General features: G+C 40.9%; 1 protein-coding gene across 1 annotated transcript in view; it reads right to left on the reverse strand.

Annotated features, from left to right (window-relative positions):
- Positions 1-18,272, reverse strand: part of LOC126184604 (WSC domain-containing protein 1-like) — a 401,052-nt gene that overhangs the window by 175,514 nt on the left and 207,266 nt on the right. The window contains exon 3 of the mRNA XM_049927057.1: positions 4,998-5,068. Within this exon, the coding sequence (XP_049783014.1) occupies positions 4,998-5,068 (71 nt within the window). The remainder of the gene's footprint in view (positions 1-4,997; positions 5,069-18,272) is intronic.

Raw genomic sequence — 18,272 nt, forward strand, 5'->3', positions numbered from 1 at the left:
TGTTCACCACCCACAGCGCGAGGGCCTTGTGGTACTATGTGGGCAATAGAAAACTCCCCACAAATTCACGACTGCATGCGATATGTTCTGCAGACTCCTCCCTCTGTGCAATCAGTCACTTGCAAGATACTAATGGACAATAACTTGTATGTGAAAAGGCGCATGACATACGGAAAGCGGTCAAGAACCTTTTGAACTTTCTCCAACGTACCCCACAACACACTATAACACTTAATAGTCTGTTATTTCCAGGATATGATCTTTACCCTAATGTAAAGAGAAACACCGTCAATTGGTTCAAAAGACTGGTAGTACATTATATTCTCTCCAATACGGAAAGTAGTGTTGGGGACTTTCGGACATACCTGAAAGCAAAGCACTATCGACTTCGACAAATCCCATATTGCAGGACCAAATACGCAAACATCTTATAAAAGCAATTATGAACCTCACAGCGAAATGGAGAGCGTAAAGATGGAGAAGACGACCGAGTAAATAATGTGAAGGAGATCAACAGCGAAAAACGACGCAAATATACTGGAGTGAAGACGAGGCAGCCTGAAAAGTAATTTTGTGATGCCATCCCTGATATTTCTTTCAGAGTACATAATCATTTTTTTTAAGTGGTAAACGTAAAAAATGTAGTGGAAAGGTAAAAAAGTGGTAGGATACCGAAAAAAAAAAATGTTTTGAGACGCGTGCCTGCTACGCGAGCCGTCGTGGGATCAATACTCGATCTGATCACCAAGTTTTCAGTCTTCTTTTTAACCTAGGCTTCACATGACACCGATGTGAAGAGTTCCCAGAAACAACAAACGGTTCGAATTGCGCGTAATCTGAAGGTTCTCTTTCCCCAATTGGATAACTGGGATAGGCTAGAGAAACGCAGGTCACTGAAGTGGTATCCAGCAGGAAGACTGGCACCAGGGCATTGAGCCACACGAAATTATTATTATTATTATTATTATTATTATTATTACTGTCCACAAACATAATTAAGTTCTTACCGTATCCTCAGGCCGCGAGTCTTATTATAGTCCGTCTTTTCTAGGTAACTAATGCCCTTTCAAATAAATACATCAATGCTCTTCATATGATATGTTGTTGAGAAAAAATTATTACGCCCTTACCTACGTAATTATATGAGGCGAAATGCGGTTGAAAACGTGAAGATATCTGGTCTTTGCGTTTACACTGTGAAATTTTTGTGCCCAGACCAAAAGTACTTGGATCAGCACCGAATTTCAAATGGAAAGCCATGCATCCTGCAGATATTTTTGCAGTCTAATACGTTGAAACTTCTTGCAGTTAGCTGTTATGTAATTTTATTGCAGAGATTTCAAAATCGAGTCACAAGCGCTGGGTAGAAATGAATATCGATACGTACCTACAAGGAAATAAATGTTTTGAACAGGTTGTCATTAACCTTTAGAACTTCCTTTCAGTGTAGATTGTCCTTCTTTACGACACAATTATGAACAACTACTCTGTGTATGTTTCTGGTCTGTTGAAGTGAGTCTATTTTCGTATGCGTAAGGTTTGGGATCGATTCACACCTCAGGCAACCATTTTTAACAAGCAGAAACGGGCCCTCTTTGCCTCTGGTAACGCAAATTGAACAATTTCTGGTTGCGCCGTTGTTTCACATCGAATTAGAAATTAGGCCCCTTCGCTAACGAATTTAGGAGAGTCGGTGTAGGTTGGGTCATGACAGAAGCAAAAGTCACTCCACATAGATACACCGTCACCAATTTGCTTTCTTGGGCGAGAGATTTTTTGTTAATAACCCAAGCACCATGTCAGACCACAGGACACTTATTTCTTATTGTATCGAAACTTTGAGATGTTGAAAATATTGGATCTGGTCTGGGACTCACACTCAGAGCCTTCCTTTCGTTGGGTTTGACCCCTTTAAGACGATGTTCCATCGTTTCCCTAAGATTCTCAACTCCTCAAAGTCTCCACGAAGAGCTCGTGTCTCTATTAAAATCTTGGTATGGCACAAAAGTTTCCACCGTGTCATTTCAAGTTGTAACTAGTGTACACCAAACTACAGGTGCCATATCGCTATGGTTCCTAACACTTTTCCGCATATTCTCAGCAATAATGATTGTACCGGTTTCGTCTCCCAGTCAGACACAGAACGTTTCGTCATATCATTTCATATTCAAACATGCCACTCTTAGTTACTGGTGAAAAAGAATTCGATAGTCAAAGTCTCTTCGTGCGTAGTCAACAACGATGCAGGGCTTGACTCCCAGTCAGCACAGAACCCTACGTCGGTTTATTAGCTGTTCAGGCATGTGCACATGTTGCTACTCTTGAAATAAACCGTTGTTTCACTTCTATTCGTGACTGGAAATCAACGACGATATGTGTTGGGTCCGAATCCCGGTAAGGAAAATCTTTTTCTTCTCGTCATCTCGCTATTGGTGAAGAATTACGATTTCTAACAATAGATTTTGCTTAGTTAACAATCGGATTAGGTGATGGGTTTGAATTCCTGTCCGACACAAACCTTTGCGCCGTGTCATTTGAAGTTTAAACCAGTGCACACAATGTTACTTGTAATCGAAGTCACAATCTCATTAACGGTGAGGCCGTGGGCACGGCCAAACGCAGTTGATCCTTCTGCCACATCTCAATGTAGACACCCTATGTTAATTCGCAGACTGTATACAACCGTATAGCCCATACACGTCACTTCACTGCCATGACTTTGGTCAGTGAAGGAGGGCCAAATGACCGGCTGCCATCACTTGCTCGCTGCCTAAAACACCTCCAAACGGCTTGTATGTTGTTTTATTGAGGTTACTAATATTAGTTACTTAGCTTAGGTTACTTAGCTAATGCGTTAACAGTATAGGTTCAAGGCAACTTTCATTTTACGTCGCTCTATAAATTTTTCACATATGGTGCTAACCAGTCGGTGACACCTTGAGGTTTCACAAGGAACGACATTATATGTAGGATTTGAAAACCACTAGGGAGACGACAGTGTTTTGACAGCTAAATTAATTGCTTTGGCTGAAACGTGCATTGTCGCGACTCAAAAGGACGGACTTATAAATATGTGACGACAATTACTTTCCATTGCCTCATTACATTCTAACAACAAGTCACACGTGTATAAGCACCTCCTACCAACACGAATATAAGCTCGTCCTACTAGCACGAACACTACCACAAAGCTCTCGCCGCGCGGGTTTAGCCGAGCGGTCTCAGGCGCTGCAGTCATGGACTGTGCGGCTGATCCCGGCGGAGGTTCGAGTCCTCCCTCGGGCATGGGTGTGTGTGTTTGTCCTTAGGATAATTTAGGTTAAGTAGTGTGTAAGCTTAGGGACTGATGACCTTAGCAGTTAAGTCCCATAAGATTTCACACAAATTTTTGAACAAAGCTCTCAACTACACAAAGACGACGTGTATTCATTGTAAAGTAATAGTTGATAATTGGTCTGTAGGTTTCCAGAATTCGTGAGATGTATTTAAAATCTCTATGACATATTGCTGTACCTTCCCACACAAGTAGCGAACTACAGCTATTTTTGTACTATTTGGAACATTGGCGAAACTATTCTGTAATGTTAATGTCGTAAGTCAAATACTTAACAACGTTTCAGGAGTCTGTAGATGCTATTTCTATTTCTACCTAATGGTCTTACGGATGAAAACGAAAACTGTATGATGAACTTATGATTCTCACTACAGAAATACACTGCCAGTACCTCTCGTGCAAAATTACGATTAACGATTTATTTCCATGTAAAATGTACTTGTTTTATGTATTGTCTATTTATAGTGTTAAGGGAACACTACGGAATAACTACTGCAGAAGTATAAAGCAGATGAAACTGGCTCTGAACGATAACAAAGTCGTAGGTACGTGAGATCAGATATTTTATGAACAATTTGATATACCATTCTCAATAAATTCCATATGTCATTCTACATTCTAAAAGTACATGCACATGAATCTGTAATCCTACAGTTTGAGAAGTGTAGCATGCATCATGAATTTTGTATCAAGAATACAGCATGCCCATTGCGTCGTGTGATGTTGCTTCTCGTATTAATGTGTTACTGCTGGCGCGAATTTGCTTGCAAGCACAAGTAAATAAATAAAGAAGGCAGCTTAAAATTGCTTTAAACTGTAAGAGAAAGGAAAGAACGGAATGAAAATTCTGATAAATACCTTTGATATTTGCCAAGCAGTAATGTATGTGTAAAATACTAATAGCAAAATATCTGTTTTGAGAGTTTCGCTGCATTTTCTAAGGTATTCAGACAGATGCCTAACGTGTTATGAAAGCTGTACTTACCTACCACTGGTGTTTTCGAATAAAACTGCAACTGTCACGTACCAACATAAAAACTGACTGAAAAGACTACTCATCACCTTACATTGACGACATGGGAACCATTTAGGGCTCTTACAAAACTCTCCGTCATTTGGTGGTTGCAACTTCCTTAATATGTTTCATTTGAGCAGTTGATAATAATTAAGAGTATTTAATTCAATGAAATATCTGTCACAGTAAATATTTTGAGAAAAATTTATAGAATACCTAGATCAACGTGCATCTTTTACTTGAGTAGAAAAAAAAAAACATTATCTTGCAAGACGTGTTAGTCCTTCACTGGGAACATTTATTTTTTTGTGTGGCGAAATGATAGTCGTTAGCCATGCATCCCGTTTCACTTTCCTTGCTTTAGTGAGAGAAAAGCCTAGTAATAGATCGCTGCACCGCCACTTGAATGAAAAGCAAAGCATGTAAATCATTATTTTTATTAGTGTTCAGATTAATCAATAGACAACTGAAGCTGCAAATAATAGCAATACTCGGTCTGAAACATAATTTGTACATACGCTAAAATACATTCCATGTAACTAGAAAAGCCGTTAAGAATTTAACATTATGTGGCGCTTGAAACTGCAGCTTTGGTGTTTATAAACGAAATACAGTGCAGATGAAGGCTAGCTGAAAGTGTTGCCTGACCTCTTATGTTCGTGTCCAATAGATCGAGGTTGCTGACTTCTGGACTCGACAAATCTGGTTGCCCAACGGCGCTAGAAGAACAAGACATACATCTTAACCACGAAGGACTAGCTTCTCGATCTCTTTTCACCAACAGCAATTCATATTAACAAATGATGTCTACTTCCACTTAAAAGGAGCGTCTTTCTGGGTACTAGAGATAGTTTTATGTTGAAAGTGATCGAAGAGAGGTTCTGTGGTAAAGGTAGGTGAAATATCGAAAGTAACACAAACTCTTTAGAGTGGAAACATACAGCAAACAGCTGATCATCATATAGTTTTTTACTGACATCGTCGTGCTCAAACAACAATACAGGTGAAAACTGAAAAAGAAAATCCGTTTTCGGCGTACACAAACAAAAAATTTCGTAAATCCTATTATTGTTTACGAGATTAAAAGTACTGAAACAGTGACACATTCTCTAAATGGTGAGGCAGTGGTATAATTAAATAGCGAAATTAGTGTGAGACTCGTACTACACTGCACAGGGTGTTTATGTTAAATGGGGAAACGATCCGTGAGATGATAAGGAGCAAACGGGTCTTATGGCCATATGACCGGAAATGCGTTCCAAGGAAAATACACCCACTTGAAGGTGGAGATAAAACATTTTTGATAGCGTCCCCGGTATCAACTACAGGCAAGTGAGCCGCCAGCTTGGGGTAGTGTTGAACATTCTATACGACAAAGGCCACAATCCTTACTTACCTCATGTACAGGCCTTATTACCTACGGAATTATCTCAGTGGCGATGGTTGCGTCAATGGTTCGTCGCACAGGACGCCAACGTGCTTTCCATCTTATTCACAGATGAGGCTACCTATACGAAGGGAGTAATCATCAACCTACTGAACACTCACTTGTAGGGAATGGAGAGTATGATGGTAGCGATTTATCAACAAGGGTTTAGTATTAATGAATGAGCATGGATTATTGGTGACTGCCTCGTGGGACTATCATCCTTCCACAGCGCCTCACTGGCGAGGCACATCTTTTGTGTGTGATCCTGCCTCCTCCGCAAGAATACGTGCTTTTGGTCGTACCAAGGCTAATTTCCCTATTACAAGATGGTGCTCCAACTCGCTACGTTTTTAAGCATGGGGATAAAACACTAGTAGAACAGAACATTCTCAATTGCTTAGTGTGTTCTCATGTGTGCCTTCGATCTTTTATCTACATCTTCATGTACCTTTACCTTGTTTGGAACACATTTCCGGCGATGTGTGTTTGATGGCTTTTTTATAGCTAAACCACTATATATATATATATATATATATATATATATATATATATATATATATATATATATATATATATATGGTAATGCAATTACATTGAGTGGAGAGATGGATAAGCGTGATGAAATTGCAAGGAATGTACAGTAGTGAATATATTTTACATGGATGTTTGCCTACGATGAAGAGTCAAACATACTTATTTTAGAGAGTAAAATTACGTGGCATATATTAATTAATTACTTTCACACGCAAAAGATTCATTCAAATATAAATCGTGTAATTATTTAAATCTTTGTCTATATAGTCCGCAAGAAATGTTATTGTGAGATAGATCAACTGAAATTACTCTAAATGGCAGTATTACACCCCATGTACATAGTTTCTTTACTAGACATAGTCAAAGTCAGAATTAATTAATCTGTGGAGTAATTGTTTTATTTTTCCAGCGAGAACGTCAAAGAAGAACTGTAACAAAAAAAAGTTTCGAAAGGTAACAGTATTCAACGTATATTGCATCTTCTTTATCGAGTTCTCATTTTTTCTTAAATTGCCTCAGTTATACTGTTAGTCGTTTGAACTAACCGTCTCTTGTCAGATATTCTTGATGTAAATGAAGTCGAGTAGTGTTTCAAAGACAATATCCTCAGTTTAAGTTTATTTTTGCGAGGTTTATCTTTGCAACACACCAGAGCACAGTATATGAACAACGTCAATAGTTCTACTACATGGCCGAGAGCGGCAGTTACAACCGATATACTTAGGGAAATACAAAGAATTTTTAATTACCTTAGCATGGGTTTACAATTATATTGGAAATATGTTTGGTTACTTATTAATTGTGTAAAATAGTACGGATTTGCACCCTGATTAACACAGGAAACATTAAAATAATAGTGAACAGGTCAAACAGCATCTTCGGTTTTCAATATCTCATCATAATGAATAATTCAAAACACTGATCGTATAGCTACATAATTAATCCAGATATCCAGACGTATTCTTGACAGCATTTTTCTCTGGGGAATCTTGGAGAAAAATTCCTCAGCGTAGCTGTGGCTATATGGCCTGCAGATCAAACGCCACAATCGCTGAAAAGACGCTGTATATTACTACAGGAAGAAAAAAAATGCCTTCTCCCTGTCTATGCACGTCAAAAAAAGAGATTGCTCAAGTATTGTGGCTCACAGAGACAACAATTTTTGTCTTAGTCTCACATCGATATGAGTAGCGGTCATGTAGTGTCTACTAAGGGTACGCAGAAGTTGAGTCAGTTTCAGTGTGAGGTATCCGATTCTACTGGATTGTCGCAAAGTCTCAAATAATAGTTTTTGACTGCCTTCGTTACAAAAGCGAGTTATAAGACAACTGCATTAGGGTCATATAAGAACAAACGACGATGGAGGCGCACATACAGGTCTTTTGTTCGATGACAAAATTCAGCTCATTGGACGCTAAGGATGCAAATACGAGTAACAGCAGGCTGAATATCGAAGGAAACTGCACCCTCTTGTCTTTGTCGAAAGGATTACGATCCACTTACTGATGCGTGTTATGTGTAACACTACAACAAATATGTGATATTTTTCAGTAATTTCCCTACGTATCATACAGACATAATCTTCTACAGGCAAAACATATTTGTTTTCATGTAACTTTCAAATTTTACCTTTCACTGTAGCAAAATAGGTTCTTCGTACTTGATATGACTTACATAATGCAGCCTTTGTAATGTTGTGTGGATTGTTATTACACCGTAGAGGCCATTAAGAAAATTTTAGGGAATTTTATGGTTATTTTACATATTTATCAATGAGTAAGCTCAGATGGTAGCAACGCCTCTGGGCATGAGAATGCGCGCGCTCGGCACACCAGTAGCAAACAAATTACTGGCTAGCTGTACGTCTGTCGTGCAAGACGAGAAGTTGCTTAATGTGAGACCAAATTATATTTTATGGGACACAGTGTGTACGACAAATGTAGGCAGATGAATTTAGCTACAAATAGGTAAAAGAGCATGCCCCCAAATTCACCTTCCATGAACTAGAGTTTTCATCGTAATGACGGGTGCTAATAGAGCATTATCAAGACACCAACACCGTCGTCATAACATTGACAGCTTACAAGATTTGGCACATCGTATTAGCCAAGAACATTCGTTAGTCATACTCAGTGAGTTTCATTAAGAAAAGTGAACGATAACGGTGGTAGCATAAAATTCTAAATCCTCTTTCACATCATTAACCTAAGTCTTTATCAAATAGACTGCACCTTTCCTACTGTAATAAAACCGAGTGTCATTGACACTCCGTCCAATAGGACTAGTGACGGCTTGTAGAAATAACTTGATCGATTTGCTGTGTGTTACTCTAAAAATCATGGTACGTGTGATGTGAACCTCCTCATAGTGATAATTCAAAACTAACGTAAGAAGAACGTTGAATAAAATATTTCTAAAAATAATTTGTTGTACACTCTGCCCAATAATAATTTATTATTTTGTAAATGACTGTATTGAAGCATGAGCTTAAGGGAGGCGATGTCAACGAGCAGGGCCAGCCAATGACGTTATTCTGCTCGGCACCCTGCAGCATGGTCTTCTACTACCAGTGGTCGACTGCGTAACACAACGCGCGTTTCCACAACCAGATACACCAAGGATGTCTAACTCCTGTCATAATACACCCTGCTAGGGAAGATGTAAATGTTCCCAGATGACGCAGTAGCAGAATTCCTTCGGGTCCAACCATTCTACTGGCAAACGGATGTGCGGCTAAACTAGTGCAGCGTAGGCGTCAGCTAGCACTTTTGGTTCTGAGCTTCGAGGCTAAGCCGAGCATGTTCTTGGATCGCCTACATGTTCCTGCCAGCCACCACGGCAAACGAGCGGTGTACGCTAGTTTATCGGTCAAGCCTTCCGTGAGGAAGGGTGCTGTCGCCGCCAACTCCAGCTGCTGCAGAGTCCCACTTTCTCAGTGCATTCCGCTGCCTGCTAGCTTCGTACAGCTCCTGGGCTGATATCACTTGAGTGCTGTATGAAAGCCCATTAATATTACTGAAAGTTCCTGTTAAGAAACACTTTCGTTTCTGCGTGCTGCCATATTCGAGAATCAAACTACCCCTTGTACATGTATCTTTCACTTCAGCAGTACAGGATGTGGCACTTAAGTCCGGACAAATGAAACTTTTTTTTTTTAAAAGAAAATGTATTAAAACAAAATAGAAATGAAAATGGAAATCTTTTTGCATATAAGTTGCGGTATCTTTCAAGAGTAACGTTACTCGATGTAACCGCCTTCAGCCGCAATGACCGCCTCCAATCTTGTCTTGAAGCGATCGTACGCATTCTTTAAATCAGCGCTGTCCATATTCGCGAATGCTGCTTCGATAGCGGTGCGTAGAGATGCGACATTAGGGTACTTATTGGTAACTCTTTCGACTACGCTCCAAACATTGTAGTCGAGGGGTTCAAATCCGGGTTATTTGGTGCCAGAACGCCTTTGACCAGAACAAGTCAATGTTATCCGAGAGCCGGTTTCGGACAAAATGGCTCGTATGCCGTCCGACGCATTGTTCACTCCCTGACATTCAATATTGACGTCGATTTCCTCAGCGATTGCCCGGGGTCCTCCGAAATCTGTGCCTGAGCCTTTTCGACGACTGCCGCAGCTCATGACACGTGTTTCCTCGAATGAAGTTTCCTCGCCGGGTTAGAAGAACATTTCGCAGACTTCTCCGAAGCATTATACTTGGCCACAACAACGTAAACAGTTGATCTCGGGTTCCCAGAGAATAGAGTTATTTCAGTGAGCGAAGGCCCAGGGCGAAGACTTTCGATAATCACAGCTTATACTTAATATCTGGACCATTTAGAGGTTCTGACTATTTACTAGATGCCTATGGCTTTCATGAACGCTAATCGCGACCACAAGAGGAATTACGATATGGCGGAAAATTCAGATTGAAATTTGTCCGGATTTAAGCGCTGTACTCTGTATACTCACGGGACTAGTCGTAGCCAACTGTAGCAACTGTCTTTACTTTTCTGATCCTATTAGACTCAAGACAAGATGGTCATTTGCATACCCGGTTTGAGAATGGGGATAATACATATCCCCACTTATAAAATGACACCATACTGAACAAAACAGTTGAGTGGAACATTTAAGAAACGTGGACACACTGAATGGAGCTGTTTGCTACAGTTCAAGTTTGGGTCATGTGTGGCAGAAATGAGTGATTAAGACTCCGGAGAGCTACTTTTATGTAGAGCCAGCATTTCGCTAGTCATGGCAGAGAGACTGTAAGAACCAACCATCAAATGACCTTTGGTGTGGTATTATCGCTGGGACAATTGCACGTGTCGTTCCATCATCAGCACTTCGTTTTCTCCAAGGCATACCGGGAACCTCCCTGGGCCACGTGCCGAGGGCATGGAGGGTGAGTCGGAGGGACCTGTTCCCCGCCGGCCAGAGTGGCCGTGCGGTTCTAGGCGCTGCAGTCTGGAGCCGAGCGACCGCTACGGTCCTGCCTCGGGCATGGATGTGTGTGATGTCTTTAGGTTAGTTAGGTTTAATTAGTTCTAAGTTCTAGGCGACTGATGACCTCCGAAGTTAAGTCGCATAGTGCTCAGAGCCATTTGAACCATTTGAACCAACCTGTTCCCCGCGTCCATACCCGGCAGCCAGTGACGTGCAATTTCTTAATTTCAAATGTGTTGCCATATGCTGTCCAGCATGAAGCATCACCCCTCGCTGCCGCCTCCGATGGCACAGTTGCTGCATTCCAGCTTTTGTGGGAGCAAGAGGGAAATGTAGTTCACATGTTTACTTGGATCATTATGTTTGCGAATTTTGCAGCAGACAGAGTCCCAAATGTAGCACTCGTCTGTTACTATTATGTTCGTGCTTTTCGTGCTATAGTTCGCACGTACAACATGACACGTGCACGCACATACTACAGAGTACTCATGACCAGCGAAGAAGTTGACAGAAGCAGCTACAGCAGCCTGTAGGTTTTAAATATCAATGCATTGCTCTCTTTCGCTGCATTTGCGCTTGACAATGACAACTAGTGTCGAAGACGTCGGCTGTAAGTATTTGAAGAAAGGAAGATGCCAACATAAAACTGCTATAAATTCAATTCTCTGTATTTACTCATTTTTCCCATACAATCACATAATGGGATTGTTGATCTATATGTGCAGGTGAGTTCTTTTTGCAATGTTGAGGATGTGATTGAAGCATCTTGCTGTTATGGTATCCTAAAAATAGTAATGAGGATACTTTCGACAGTTATATACACTACTGGCCATTAAAATTGCTTCACCAAGAAGAAATGCAGATGATAAACGGGTATTCATTGGACAAATATGTTACACTAGAACTGACATGTGATTACATTTTCACGCAATTTGGGTGCATAGATCCTGAGAAATCAGTACCCAGAACAGCCACCTCTGGCCGTAAAACGGCCTTGATACGCCTGGGCATTGAGTCAAACAGAGCTTGGATGGCGTGTACAGGTACAGCTTCAGCACGATACCACAGTTCATCAAGAGTAGTGACTGGCGTATTGTGACGAGCCAGTTGCTCGGCCACCATTGACCAGACGTTTTCAGTTGGTGAGAGATCTGGAGAATGTGGTGGCCAGGGCAGCAGTCGAACATTTTCTGTATCCAGAAAGGTCCGTACAGGACCTGTAACATGCGGTCGTGCATTATCCTGCTGAAATGTAGGGTTTCGCAGGGATCGAATGAAGGGTAGAACCACGGGTCGTAACACATCTGAAATTTAACGTCCACTGTTCAAAGTGCTGACAGTGCGAACAAGAGGTGATCGAGACGTGTAACCAACGGCACCCCATACCATCACGCCGGGTGATACACCAGTATGGCGATGACGAATACACGCTTCCAATGTGCGTTCACCGCGATGTCGCCAAACACCATCATGATGCTGTAAACAGAACCTGGTTTCATCCGAAAAATGACGTTTTGTCATTCGTGCTCCCAGGTTCGTCGTTGAGTACACCATCGCAGGCGCTGCTGTCTGTGATGCACCGTCAAGGGTAACTGCAGGCATTGTCTCCGAGCTGATAGCCCATGCTGCTGCAGACGTCGTCGAACTGTTCGTGCAGATGGTTGTTGTCTTGCAAACGTCCCCATCTGTTGACTCAGGGATCGAGACGTGGCTGCACGATCCGTGCAGCCATGCGGATAAGATGCCTGTCGTCTCAACTACTAGTGATATGAGGCCGTTGGGATCCAGCACGGCGTTCCGTATTACCCTCCTGAACCGACCGATTCCATATTCTGCTAACAGTCACTGGCTCTCGACCAACGTTAGCAGCAATGTAGCGATACGATAAACCGCAATCGCGATAGGCTACAATCCGACCTTTATCAAAGTCGGAAACATGATGGCACGCATTTCTCCTCCTTACACGAGGTACTGCAACAACGTTTCACCAGGCAACGCCGGTCAACTGCTGTTTGTGTATGAGAAATCGGTTGGAAACTTTCTTCATGTCAGCACGTTGTAGGTGTCGCCACCGGCGCCAACCTTGTGTGAATGCTCTGAAAAGCTAACCATTTGCATATCACAGCATCTTGTTCCTGTAGGTTAAATTTCGCGTCTGTAGCACTTCATCTTCGTGGTGTAGCAATTTTAATGGCCAGTAGTCTAATAAATAACTATAACTAAAATAAATGTGTATGATTCCTGGAAAATTACCTTTGCTCACAGCAATCAGGAGGAATATTGTAGATAAATACATCTTACAATCGATCACACATACTTGCAGGTTTTTAAACGTTAAATGCGCCGCGTCGAGCATGGTGCCGCTCTTCTTGCTCTGAGGCGCTTATCAGCCACGCAGTGTGATGTGAAGCACATCGTAACTGCAGCAGTGACTTCAACATGCTGCCTACAATCCATTCCTTATGTTTTATCCGCATGAGTGTAGGAAAAGGTAACTGTAAATGTAGATTAGCGCAGTGTCTGCATTTAACAGTGTCTTTAGAATTCAGTGTATTGTCCAGACATGTATACATGTCTGAAGGAACACTGCGTTGAATTTTACATAATATGTTAAATAAGGAAGCTGGGCTAATGAATTTCATGCCAAACCTGAGGCAACCTAAAGACGAAACTAAATAACCCTCACCCTGTGGAGGAGTCACATAATTGTGCGAGCACAACATATGAAAGTTTCGGTCTGTCAATAAAATGTGCTCGAGTTGCTGAAGAGGCTAGGGCGACCACTCGTATAAAGCGGGGAATCCCGTTTCGAGTCCCAGTCTGGCACAAATTCCGATTTGGTTCCAGTAAATTCTGTAGCTGTGGTGGTACCATCTTCACAAGATATTTCATGATGTAAATTTACTACGAAAGATGATAATAATAGACATGATGAATTGTTGTGAAAAGTACACTTTATTTTCACTCACTTGTAAGAGAACCGTAATAAGTAAGGATGTGGAGAAGTAGGTCAACACTCAATGCTCTGCGGTAGTGTAAGCATGAACGATGAAAATGTAGGCGACAGAAAAGTAAATTTGCTCAACTTATAATCTACATCTACGTGATTACTATGCCATTCAAAATGAAGTGCCTGACAGATGGTTCAATGAACCACGTAATTGAAATTTCATGAGAAGATCCCGCCGCAATGAAAAACGCCTTTGTTTTAATGATTGCCACTCCAATTCACGTATCATGTCTGTGGCACTATCACTTTGTTTCCGAGAACAAAACGAGCAGCCCTTTTTTTAATTTTTTCGATGTCATCCGTCAGTCCCACCTGATGCGGATCCCACACCGCACAGCAATACTCCAGAATAGGGAGGGCAAGAGTGTAATTAAGTGTAAGTGGTCTCTTTAGTAGACCTGTTGCACCTTATAAGTGTTCTGTCAATGAATCGCAGTCGCAGTCTTATCTATGCGATCGTTCCAACTTATAGCCTTAAGATTTGTGTGACTTACCACGTAATCGAAATTTAGAAGGTTTCTTTTAGTACTCATGTGAATAACTTCACAATTTTCCTTATTCAGGGTCAATTGCCACTTTTAGTACCATACAGATATCTTATCTAAATCATTTTGCAATTCGTTTTGGTCATCTGATAACTTTACAAGACGGTAAATGACAGCATCATCTGCAAACAAAGTAATAGGGCTACTCTGATTGTCTCCTATGCCGTTAATGCAGATGAGGAACACTAGAGCGCCTGTAACACTTCCTTGGGGAACGCCGGATATTACTTCTGTTTTGCTCGATGACTTTCCGTCTGTTACTGCGAACTGTGACCTTTCTGCGAGGAAATCACGAATCCAGTCGCAGAACTGAGGCGATATTCCATAAAAAAAGACGCTTGTGAGGAACGGTGCCGAAAGCTTTCTGGAAATCTAGAAATATGGAATCAATTTGACATCCCACGTCGATAGCACTCATTACTTCATGATTGTAAAGAACCAGTTGTGCTTCACAAGAACGATGTTTTCTGAATTCATGCTGATTATGTGTCAATAAATCGTTTTCTTCGAGGTAATTAATAATGTTCGAACACAGTATATGTTCCAAAACCCTACTGCAAATCAACGTTAGTGATATGGTTGTGTAATTGGTGTGACTTCAGCAATTTTCCAGTCTTTAGATACGGAAATTTCTGTGATAGAGCGGTTATATATAACTGCTAAATAGGGAGCTATTGTATCAACATACTGTGAAAGGAACCTGACTGGTATACAATCTGGACCGGAGGCCTTGCCTTTAATAAGTGATTTAAGCTGCTTTGCTACACTGAGGATATCTACTTCTAAGTTTGAAATCTTGATAGTTATTCTTGCTTCAAATTCAGGAATATATACTTCGTCTTCTTTTGCGAAGGAGTTTCGGAAAGCCGTGTTTAATAACTTTGCTTTAGGGCACTGAGTCTTTACAGTTGTTATCGCGCAGTGAGGATATTGATTGAGTCTTGGCACTAGTGTGCTTTATGTATGATCAGAGTCTCTTTGGCTATTCTGCCAGACTTCGAGACAGAGTTTCGTTATGGAAATTATTAAAAGCATATCGCATTGAAGTACGTGCTATACTTCGAACTTCTGTAAAACTTTGCCAGTCTTGGGGATTTTGCGTTCTTTTAAATTTGGCATGCTTTTTTTGTTTCTTCTGCAACAACGATCTGACCCGTTTTGTGTACCAAGGGGGATCAGTGCCACCACTTATTAATTTATGTGGTATGTATCTCTCAACTGCCGTCGATACTATCTCTTTGAAATCATTCCACATCTTTTCTACGCTTACGTGATCAGATCGGAAGGACTGGAGACTCTTTCTTAAAAAGGGGTTAAGTGCTTTGTGTTTCCTTGCAGGCGAGGCGAAGTCATTCCTGCAACAGCTACCTGATGTGAATATAGGACTGATCAATGAAACCTATTGTCTGAACACCAGTGGTTGTAAGGATATCAGTGTCCGTAGTATATAGACTCCGGATTTCATTCCAGTGGTAGTATTTGGAAACACCTGGTTATCTGACGTCTAAGTTATAGCATCCATCGATGAATGGTGTTGACTATTCCATGTGTCAATTCAGATTACCGTCTTGCTCCATGGAAACGTTCACTCTCTGCTGGTGATACTGGTTGAACATACAACCTGTGTAGGTGACTTCCCTGGGACAGTGAATACATTTAACAAAAAAGAGTATGTTCATCTACAGGGGCAGACTATTATGAGTTTAATGAATGCCACGCGAGCTAGAGTGTTGACAAAAATGGCAGTCAGAAGTCCACCGATTCTCTGCGACATTTTGGAGTAATGTGCTGGAGTTAGCTTGCCGAACAGTTTTCACATCTGAAGAAACCATAGTTTCTCTGCGACACTAACTGTGCATCAATGGAGGTAGAATGTAAAAGAACAGTTATTGCCATGACGGGGTGGATGAATCATCCTCACCAAAATGGTGTTGTTGTAAGCTTCTGGTCCGGAAATGATGATGCTGGAAATCACAAGAAGAGGACGAATGGATCATTGCTTCCCAATAACAAACATGATTTTAGTATCGGGACTTCAAGTTATGGGAAGACTAATCTTGTCCTGTCACTGTTAACACGTCGTGAGGGCGTCCGATTCAAGAATGTATATATTTTTTTTCAGAATCACAGTTTCAGACAAAATATCAGCGATTGCAGGATATTTCACATGACACTGACGGAGTAACATTATAGACGCTCAGGAAAAGTAATGATATGCCACTGCATGAAAAAGTAAAACCGAATAGAGTAATTATATTTGATGCCGTCAGAGTCGAATACTACGACGAAATTCAGAAATATTTCTGCTTTGTTAGCCATATGCAAGTCAGTATGTTTAATTTGAGTTAGACGCACTCAAGCATTCTGAAGCAGAACGTCCAGGATAATGCAAACCTTATTAATGCTTCCAAACAGAATAATTTGACTTTAAAGCATATTTACTAAGCCCATGTTGGAGCAGATATGTCATTCAATGAATTCGATACGATATTTGGGGATTGCTGGGGACTGCTGGCTTTCTAGTTGTAGATGAAGCTAGGCAATTGAACGAGAGGCGATACAGACGAAACTTTGATGAGATTCTGCACAAAAGACAGTGTACGAAAATGAATCTGTATCAGTATTAGGTAGATTAGGGACTAATTTTCACCTGTGTTCCACGCCAATTCGGAGATTCCAAAGCATATGTGTCGTCTATACATTGACAAAAGAAGTCGAAACAATCAACGCTAAATTAATGGAATTGGAAAGTCTTATTAAGGTGGAAACTAGAAATGACGAGATGTTGAGTGCTAGCCTACAGCACTGTGAAATATATAAGAATAAGAAAATTGGGGAAGTAAACATGTAATTAACGGATATGCATGGACATATCAAGGTGATACCTAACTCACTTGATTCGCATCATAACCAGTTGGCTCAAGGTACATACAGTATAAGTATTACGCTGCCTCAGAAACGGCTTAATGTAAGGCAGCATGACGCTGACAAAGCTTAAAATTATTGAAGCTCGGAATGCTGTTCGACAGAAGTTATGATAGTTAAGGGCTGACACACACTATGGATTAAGGGAGAAAAGAAGTATAAGGAAATGATGATGATGATTATAAGGGAGTATATCCTATTACTGACTTCATTAACCGATACAATGTTGCTGACTTAGACAGAAATTATGAGGTCGTTGCATGAAGCCATATATATCTGGTAAGGATCCAATAAGTTTAACAGAGAATTCAATACGTGTTGAGGATTAGGAACTTGAAAGAATGCCCGGTTTATTAGAGTTAATTGTTAAACAAGCATTTAGCAGCTGCACGTAGTGAAGGCAAAGGGGTTGTAGTTCAGAATAAGAGACTGAACAATCTGCGTCTGGAGTATGTACAGGTTGTTTGTCTTAACTTGAGACAACTAACTAAATATCTCGATGCATCGTACAAAAAGAATGTTACAGGTAAAAAGTTAGTATTAGTAAGGGAAACATCTAGCTGCGCTACAAATGGGCACCTCATAACCACCCTTCTTGCGTGGATGTGTTCAAGTGTGTACTCTGAAATGGGAACCCCCATTTTTATTGTGTTTTCGGATTCTACGCCAAAACATACGTACGGATTACGCAAACCATTCGTGGTAGGTGGCGCAAAAGGCCTTTCAGACAGCAAGGAAGAACGAAAAGACGTATTAAAACTCCTAGGGTTCTGCCAATACCTAAGATATGTGTTGGAATAATTCCTATCCTAATCCCTGCTGGGCTGTCAGCCATTGGTTCGTTAGCCATGGGAGTCACTGCCAATACTTGGCCACTAAATAATGTATTGGACCCAGAGGAGCAACTACTGGAAGCTACGAGACATAATATGGGAATGGAGGCCATAGAAATCGGTAATGGATTATATTTAAAACGATACTGTAAAGATCTTGGCTGTACATAAAAAATCTCTGTGGTATAACCGCTTACAAAAATATA

This window comes from Schistocerca cancellata, chromosome 4, assembly GCF_023864275.1.
Source record: "Schistocerca cancellata isolate TAMUIC-IGC-003103 chromosome 4, iqSchCanc2.1, whole genome shotgun sequence".
Taxonomy (NCBI): Eukaryota; Metazoa; Arthropoda; class Insecta; order Orthoptera; family Acrididae; genus Schistocerca; species Schistocerca cancellata.